The 9,021-nt window shown below is 47.0% G+C and overlaps 1 protein-coding gene across 1 annotated transcript; it reads left to right on the forward strand.

Moving 5' to 3' along the window:
* Positions 1 to 1,399: 1,399 nt before the first annotated feature.
* On the forward strand, positions 1,400 to 2,569 carry LOC132807286 (gastrula zinc finger protein XlCGF7.1-like). The gene has a single exon (XM_060821556.1). It carries the CDS (start codon positions 1,400 to 1,402, stop codon positions 2,114 to 2,116), a length of 717 nt encoding a protein of 238 aa, XP_060677539.1. The 3' UTR covers positions 2,117 to 2,569.
* Positions 2,570 to 9,021: the final 6,452 nt, after the last annotated feature.

The raw sequence follows: 9,021 nt of genomic DNA on the forward strand, positions 1-9,021 counted from the left end.
CTGTACTCAATACTCTGACCGATAAAGGAAAGTATACCAAACACCTTCTTCACTATCCTATCTAATTGCGACTCTACTTTCAAGGAGCTACGAACCTGCACTCCAAGGTCACTTTGTTCAGCAACACTCCGTAGGACCTTACCATTAAATAGTTCTGCTAAGATTAGCTCAAGATTTGCCAATTGCATAGTTTGGGGTGTGGGTTACCAGCACCGGAATTTGTAAATTTTTAATCCCATCAATTTTCCCAACACCATTTCCCCACGACTGCTCATTTCCTTCAGTTCTGCTCTCAATGGACCTTGTGTTCCCCAGTATTTTGGGGATGTTACCTGTGTCCTCCTTTGTGATGATAGAAGTAACATATGTGGTTAATTGGTCTGCCATCTCTTTGTTCCACATGAGAACTTTGCCTGTTCTAGTTGTTATTGTTTTCTCTAATTTTTTTTGTCTTCACATCCCATTTTCCCCTTTTGATGAAACCTGAACTGCTGCCAGTCTTCAGATCTGCTACTTTATTTTTAGCCCATTTGTACGCCACTCCTTAGGGTCTAGTACTGTCCATCATGTCTCTTGTTAGCCGTGGCTGTGCCACCTTCTGTGTTTTATTTTTTCAGACAGGAATGGACAACTGTTGCAGTTCCTCCAGGTGCTCTTTAAATGTTTGTCATTTCCTTCAATAATATTCCCTCATTTGTTGTGGCCTGTTTGTGCCTCTGCTGTTGTAATTTCCTTGCTTTAGATTTAAGTCCCCAGTCACAGAATCACCACTGTTCCTCTCCATTTTAATGGAAAGTTCTCTCACTCAGTTCTACACTCTTCTGCAAGAGACCTCTTACAGCTACATTGCCATTTATTCCCTTCTCACGAGACAGAGAGACAGAAAGATTTTGAGGAATAACAAAAGAAAGTTCTGCAGAAAGTAGAGTTGCTTGTTCTGAATTTCTACCCTGCACTGACAGTGATGACTTTTGAAATCTTTTTTTACAGAGTATTTGAAGATCTGAAGACAGAAGTTTCAAAATCAACAGATGAAGGGCTTATGCTTGAAACATCGACTCTCCTGCTCTTCGGATGCTGCCTGACCTGCTGTGCTTTTCCAGCACCGCACCTTTCGACACTGAGTGTCCAGTGTCTGCAGTCCTCAGTTTGATGTCAATGTCTGACAGTCACTCAATCCATTGGGAACACCAACAATTTTTGACTGTGATTCTGTGAGAAGGAGCAAAGCTGTTTGGTTCCTGTTTCTGTATGTTTTCAGAATCCGTGGGACTGGATGAGAGACCTTACTGATGCAGTGCACTGAGTGTGGAGCCAGAAATAGTTATACGACTTGGAAAGAGGAATTCATGGCAGGGAGGGGCTCGACACATGTTTGTGTGCAGCTGAAGTTTTGGCCATGGAGAAACCTGAGGGATCCTGCCCTGTAGAGAAACCATGTAAGTGTGGTGACTGTGGGAAAAGTTTCCATTTCCCGTCTGCCCTGGAGACTCATCGGCGCACTCACACCGGGGAGAGGCCATTCCCCTGCACAGAGTGTGGTAAGACCTTCAGCAATTCCTCTGACCTGCTGAAGCACCAACGGGTCCACACGGGGGAGAGACCCTTCAGCTGTCCCAAATGTGGGAAGGGCTTTACCCAGGCCTCCAGTCTGCTGGCCCACCGGCAGGTCCACACCGGGGAGAGGCCGTTTCTTTGCACCAAGTGCGGGAAGGCCTTCAGCAATTCCTCAGCCCTGCTGAGGCACCAACGGGTCCACACGGGGGAGAGGCCCTTCAGCTGCCCTGAGTGTGGGAAGGCCTTCAGCAATTCCTCTGACAGGCTAAAGCACCAGCGGGTCCACACCGGGGAGAGGCCCTTCACCTGCCCCGAGTATGGGAAAGCCTTCAGCAATTCATCCGACAGACTGAAGCACCAGCGGGTCCACACTGGGGAGAGACCCTTCAGCTGCCCTGAGTGTGGGAAGGGCTTTACACAGACCTCCACCCTGCTGGCCCACCAGCGGGTCCACAGTGGGGAGTGGCCATTCACCTGCTCTCAGTGTGGGAAGGGATTCACCCGCTCTTCCCACCTGCAGAGGCACCAGCGAGTTCACATGCCATGGCAGGGGGATTGAAGGAGCAATGGCAGAGTCCCATTATTGACTGGATCCCTGGGTTTGAATCCCGTTGTGGCAGATGGCGGAACTGGAATTTGGTCACAAGCCTGGAGTTCAGAATCTAACGATGAAACCATTTTTTGGGGGCAGGGGCGTGAGAACCCCCATCTGATTCACTCATGCCCTTTTTAGGAAAGGAAACTGCCGTTGCAGGAAAGGACTCACTCAGTTGTCCCAGCTGCATCCTTTACCCGGGTGGCCTACATGTGACTCCAGACCCACAGCAGTGTGGTTAACTCCCCCACCTGCGGAAATGAACAGGGAGAAACTTACTTGGAGACAGGGTCTGGGTTGAAATTGCTGAGTGAGGCAATACTTCCCACGGGGTTAAGGCTGTACCAAGGATCCAATTACAAAGGGATAACTCAGTGCTGACCAATAGTAGAGAAAATTGGGGGTGGGGGGACTGTGTACGCTTTGAAGTGGAACTGTTTTTTAAAAAATAAGCTACTTTTTCCACGTCTTTTTGCTGGGGGGAGCTGAAGCTGTGATAAAGTTGGGTCTCAATAAAGGTTACCTGAACTTACTGCTGGGCTCAAAATTTCATTGAAAGTTTTGAGCTCCAAGAGGTTTTTGTTTTAAAGCTGCTCATTTCATTTCAACCTCCTGCACAAAGTTCCCAATGTAGTGGAGCAGTGAATAAGTAGCTAGTATCATTAGAAATTGTAAATTTTTCATGAGTGCAGGTACTGCGTCATTTCATCAGCATTGTAAAGGTTACTGGCAGCACTGGGAGGTGTGGGCTGCCTTCACTAGAAATGATGTGGAGGAGCCGGAGATGGACTGGGTTGGATCAAGTTAAACAATCACACGTCAGGTTATAGTGGTTTATTTGGAAGCACTAGCTTTCGGAGCGCTGCTCCTTCACCAGGAAGCTGTGGAGCAGGATCATAAAACAGAATTTATAGTAAAAGATCAAAGTATAGTGCAACTGCTCGGATATATTGAACAAACCTAGATTGTTGTTTAGTCTTTTGTCTTTTAGAATAGGTTGCAAGTTTTAGTTCATTAATGTGTGAATCCCAGAAAATCTTTGAAGTCAGATTCTTGGGATGACTTAAGGTTTTATATAAATAGGTTACATCTCAGTTCAGACAACAATGAAATGTGTGAGGTTTGAGACTGTCTGTATCCCAATCCTGAATCAGACTGGTTCTATTTCCAAAGTAGGAATTTACAAATATTGCATGTATCAACTGCCTGCAGGTTGTGTGCTTTTTGATCAAAATTGAATGTATCTGCAAATGCAAATTCACCCCATAGACCTGTGTGTGCATGCATGAGAGTGTGTGTGTGCATGAGAGCACGCGTGTGTCTGTTTGCGTGTGTGCATGCTTGAAGCGTGAGTGTGATGGAGGAGAAGCCTGTCAGAGGGTATGTGTCTCAGAGACAGCATGTGTGTGAGAGAGATATGGATAAAAGCAACGGGTTGCATTTTGGTAAAACAAGGAAGGGCAGGATTTGTATAATTAATGATTGGGCCCTGGGTCACATTGTAGAACAGAGATGTGGTGGGTTTCAGGTACATTGTTCTTTGAAAGTTGCATCATTGGTAGACAGGGTGGTTAAGAGGCGTTCAGTACACTTGCCTTCATTGTTCACACCGTTGTGTATAGGAGTTGGGACATCATGTTGGTAAGACCACTTTCAGAGTACTGAGTACAGTTCTGGTCGCCCTGTTATAGCATGTCGGAGAAATTGGCCCAATAAGTTAGTGATCACAAAGCACAGTTTGAAGTGAAATTGACAAACACTTTTTTACAAGCAATGTCACTATTTGGAAGAGAAACTGACTCGGCTGACACAGAACTGACAGTCTGTACAGGTAGATCAGAATTTCTCTTCCAAGAGCTGAGGATGAGACCAGTTTTTATAATCATGCTGTGCAATAAGGCTGATTAAGAAATGGGGAATATATAATGTATCTGGAAATGGAGTAATCTAGTTACAAGGATGCTAATTGGAAAACAGTTATCGGAGGAATGTCCTGTTCCTTCACACAGTGTAACATCCTGACTATCTTTAGATTAGACTTACAGTGTGGAAACAGGCCCTTCGGCCCAACAAGTCCACACCGACCCGCCGAAGCGCAACCCACCCATACCCCTACATTTACCCCTTACTTAACACTACGGGCAATTTAGCATGGCCAATTCACCTGACCCGCACATCTTTGGACTGTGGGAGGAAACCGGAGCACCCGGAGGAAACCCACGCAGACACGGGGAGAACGTGCAAACTCCACACAGTCGCCTGAGGCGGGAATTGAACCCAGGTCTCAGGCGCTGTGAGGCAGCAGTGCTAACCACTGTGCCACCGTGCCGCCCCGATGGTTCCATTCCTCTTCACAGGTCGGTGTTACCGTCTCCTCTGAGGTGGGGAGGTGCTTCCATTTCTTGTTCTGGAAGCAAGTCCTTGCTGGTGCCTCTCTGTCTGACCTGCTGTTTGTGTGGCTTAGGTATTGTTGGGTTGTGAAACTGCCCTTGGGGCTTTGAGATACCTGCGGTGCTCTGTCATTGTTAGTGAGGTTGAAGTGTATTCCTTTGTCCGTGTGTGCTGTCTGGTTTGGCTTGCGAGCCTGCATGGGCCTTCTGGGTGTTTTAGGTACAGTTTGGCCTATTTTGCTTTTGTGGGTTGGCGGAGTGGCAGATCTTTTTCCACAATCTCTTCCCCCCCCCCCATTTCTTTTTGTTTTGCTTCGGTGAGGGATGAGAAGGAGCAATGTAGCCGGAGCCAAGGGGATTGTCGGGTGGGGGTCACGGTATCGGACAGATAGCTCTCAGTATCCAAGTCTGGACCAGGAGAGGCTGTTTTAGAGGCAGGGATGTTCTCCCAGTGGATCTGTGTTAGCTGAGTGGTGAGGGGGACAGAGGGTAACAGAATTGTACATAGGCATGAACAGCACAGTCGGATAGCCATGGCTAGCACTCTAAGCCCGGTAATGATAGCGATGAGGGCTACCAGTCCCTGAAGTCAGGCTGTGCGCGTGCCCTCTTTCACATCGAGTAGGTAGTCCAGAGCCATCCTGTTCTCCAGAGGCACAGTACAGATGGCAACAGCCTCCACATTCAGCCGGGCGAGTGCGTCTGCTGTGGAGTTTGCCACCTCCTGTACTGTGACAGCGAGTTTGTGGGCTTCTACCTGTAACTGTAAGGTTGCAGAGTGGGGTGACATCAGGTAGAGAGCTGCTTCGATGGCAGCGAGGGCAAGTCTGCTGCGTGGCATGGGCTTTGGGAAGGGAGGGGACTGGGAGTGATAAATGAATGGTACCGTACACCCAACATTGTAGCTCCCAGTCCAGGGTAACAACAGCCAGGGGTAGGCTTTGTGGCCACAGATAAAATAGGTGCCATTGTCGGTCTGGTGATGGAGTGTCTGGGTCCCTGTCCAGCTGGTGAGGAAGGTGGTATTCTGGGTGATCCTGTTGAGGATCTGTCGGTTTAAAATGCTGCCTTCTGCAGCGGATTGGCGTGCTGTGGGAGTTAGGAGCAGGGAGTCAATGCACCGGCTCCAGCCAGCCTCCCATCCCAATCTTCATTCTGAGAGTGGAGCAGCAGCAGCTTCAGAAGGTCATGGTCCAGCTTCTGCTTTCAGACAGGAAGGCGGCGGTGACCAGTGACGGGGGTCTGCCCCGGGCCGCACGGCGCCATTTTCCTAACGGCCGCCGCTTCCCCGCTCGAGCGACTTCTCCTCCCAACCGCCTTCACCCCCGCGTGACGTCTGCACGGGGGGATGGGCGGGGCCGGGGGAGCCTCACCGTCACCAAGCAACAGCCACCTCGCGCTACAACTGCTCATTCACAAAAACAAACTCTCCTGTCTCGCTCTGCAGCTGCAGGGGGGACACTGCCACGTTTCGAGGAGCCCTGTCTACATTGGGAAAGCTCACGGCTCCATTTAAACAGATATTCCGACATCTAACGGAACGGCCTCATATCTAAAGGGAGCAATCTGCATTTTAAAGGGACATGGACATTTTAACGGGCTATTTCTGCAAATACAGAGATGTAAACGGACGAGATTACATTTCAAAGGGATGTGGCACATTCAAAGGGATATCTTAATATGTAAAGTGACGCAGTTATATCTAAATGAATCTACATTTCGAAGAGACGTTGCCCTTTTTATAAGTAGAGACAATAGTTGTGAATTCTGTCTGTGTCCCAATGTTGAGTCAGACTGACATTTTTCTTAGAAAAGCTCTGCACTTAAATTACATTCTTGAGAAGGTAATTTACAGATTAGAGTGTAGGTTAGGGAGGATTGGACGTGCTAAGTTACCCATAGTGACCAAGGATGTACAGGTTGGGGTGGATTGGCCAAGGGAAATACGGAGTAAGGGGTGGGTATGGATGGGATACTGTTCAGAGGGCCAGAGTGAAATAGATGGGCTGAATGGCCTGCTTCCACATTGTCGGATTTCGAGACCCTCCCCACAAAGGGGCATTTTATCTGCAACTATCTTGTTCAGCCCCTTTCAGAATTCTATTAGTTTCAATAGAGGTATACAGCACAGACACAGACACTTCGGTCCAATCCGTCCATGCCGACCAGGATTCCAAACTCAACCAGTCCCACTTGCCTGCATTTGGCCCATTTCCCTCTAAACCTTTCTAATCATGTACCCATCCAAATGCTGTATCACTGTTGTCACTGTACCTGCATCTACCACATCCTCAGCAAGTTCATTCCACATGCAAATCACCCTTTTTCAAAATGTTGCCCCTCCGCTTCCTTTTAAATCTCTCTCCTCACATTTAAAAAAATGCCCCCTAGTTTTGAGTTCCCCTCCGCTAAACAAGAGCCATTTGCTATTCACCTTACCTCCACTCCTCATGATTTTATTAATCGCAATGAGGTCACCACCTCCCCCAACCTCCTGTGCTCCAGTGAATAAAGGCCCAGCCTCTCCTTATAACTCAAACCCTCCAGTCCTTACAACATCCTGTTAAATCTTTATTAAACCCTCTCTAATAGTATTCTCCTATTATAGGGCCACCAGAACTGTACTCAATACTCTGAAAGTGGCCTCAACAACATCCTGTACAACCTCAACATGATGTCCCAACCCCTATACTCAATGGTGTGAACAATGAAGGCAATGTTGCGAAATGCCGCCTTAACCACCCTGTCACGTAGTGATGCAACTTCCAAAGAACTATGTACCTGAACAGCCCCCACCTCTGCTCCTCACCCCATGTCTGTGTTCTCTAACACGACTCATGTCCCAACTGTCCAAGTCCTTGTTTTAGCAAAATGCAACCCCTTGCTTTGATTAAGCCTCTCTCTCACACACATACTCTACCTCTCAGACAGACAGACACACACACCCCTCAACACTCTCTCACACTCACAGCCTCATACTCCATCACACTCTCACTTTCCAAGAATACACACACACACTTCTGTGCACAATCACACACAAACTCACATGCACACTCTTTCAGGCACACACACACACTACTCTTTGGGGTGAAATTGTATTGACAAAATTATATTTGCAGATACATTCAATTTTGTTCAAAAAGCACACAAACTGCAGGCAGTCAATGCATCTAATATTTTACAAATTCCGACTTTGGAAACAGAACAAATCTGATTCAAGGTTGGAATACGAACAGACTCAAATCTCACACCTTCATTGCATTGTCTGAGCGGAGATGTATTTTTTTATATAAAACCTTAAGTCATCTCAAAAACACTGTTACATATTAATGAACCAAAGCCCGCACCCATTCTAAGAGATGAAGACTATCTCAGTTTGTTCAATATATTCTATCAATTGCATGACACTGATCTTTCGATATAAGTTCTGTGTCTTATGATGCTGTTCCATGAGGCTTATGTGTTGATGAGGCAAGATGGTACAGAGAATTACAGATCACCGAGGAAGGATTGAAAGAGAGAGTTACGAAGAGCAAAGAGAGGACACGAGCAGTCTTTAGCAAATAAAATAAAGGAGAATCCTAAAGCTTTCTATAGGTATGTGAGGAATAAAAGGATGATTAGGGTAGGAATAGGGCCAGTCAAAGACAGAAGTGGGAAGTTGAGTGCGGACACTGTAGAGATCGGAGAGGTGCTAAATGAACATTTCTTATTGGTGTTCACTCAGGAAAAGAACAAGGTACTAGATATTAGACTCGAAAGGATCGAGGTTAGTTATGCACAGGTGTTATCAATTCGAGAAGGAGTGAAAGGAAACAAGTCCCCTGGGCTGGATGGGATTTATCCGAGGATTCTCTGGGAAGTGAGGGAGGAGATAGCAGAGCCTTTGGCTTTGATATTTGAGTCTTCATTATCGACGGGTTTAGTACTGGAGGATTGCAAATGTTGTGCCCTTATTCAAGAGAGGGCATAACTACAAATTGAGGGGTGATAGCTTTAAGGCAGATGTCACAGGCAAGTTTTCTACACAGAGAGTGGTAAGGGCGTGGAATGCCCTACCTGCTAAGGTAGTCAACTCAGCCACATTAGGGAGATTTAAACAATCCTTAGATAAGCGCATGGATGATTTTGGGATAGTGTAGGGGAACGAGCTGAGAATAGTTCACAGGTCAGCGCAACATCAAGGGCCGAAAGGCCTGTTCTGCGCTGGATTGTTCTATGTTCTAAACTTAGTGCAGGAGGCTGAAAGAAATGAGCAGCTTTAAAACAAAAACCTCTTGGAGCTCAAAGCTTTCAATGAGAGTCTGAGCCAGGGGGTAAGTTCAGGTAACCTTTATTGCAACCCAACTTTGTTACAGCTTCAGATCCCCCCAGCAAAAAGGCAGAGAAAAAGAAGTTGCTTTTTGAACAGCTCAAGGTGAAAGTGCACACGCCACACCTCCCCTGTCCCTCCCTCACTGTCTTTACTATTGGCCAGCA

Source organism: Hemiscyllium ocellatum (assembly GCF_020745735.1).
Source record: "Hemiscyllium ocellatum isolate sHemOce1 chromosome 27 unlocalized genomic scaffold, sHemOce1.pat.X.cur. SUPER_27_unloc_12, whole genome shotgun sequence".
In the NCBI taxonomy this organism is placed as follows: domain Eukaryota; kingdom Metazoa; phylum Chordata; class Chondrichthyes; order Orectolobiformes; family Hemiscylliidae; genus Hemiscyllium; species Hemiscyllium ocellatum.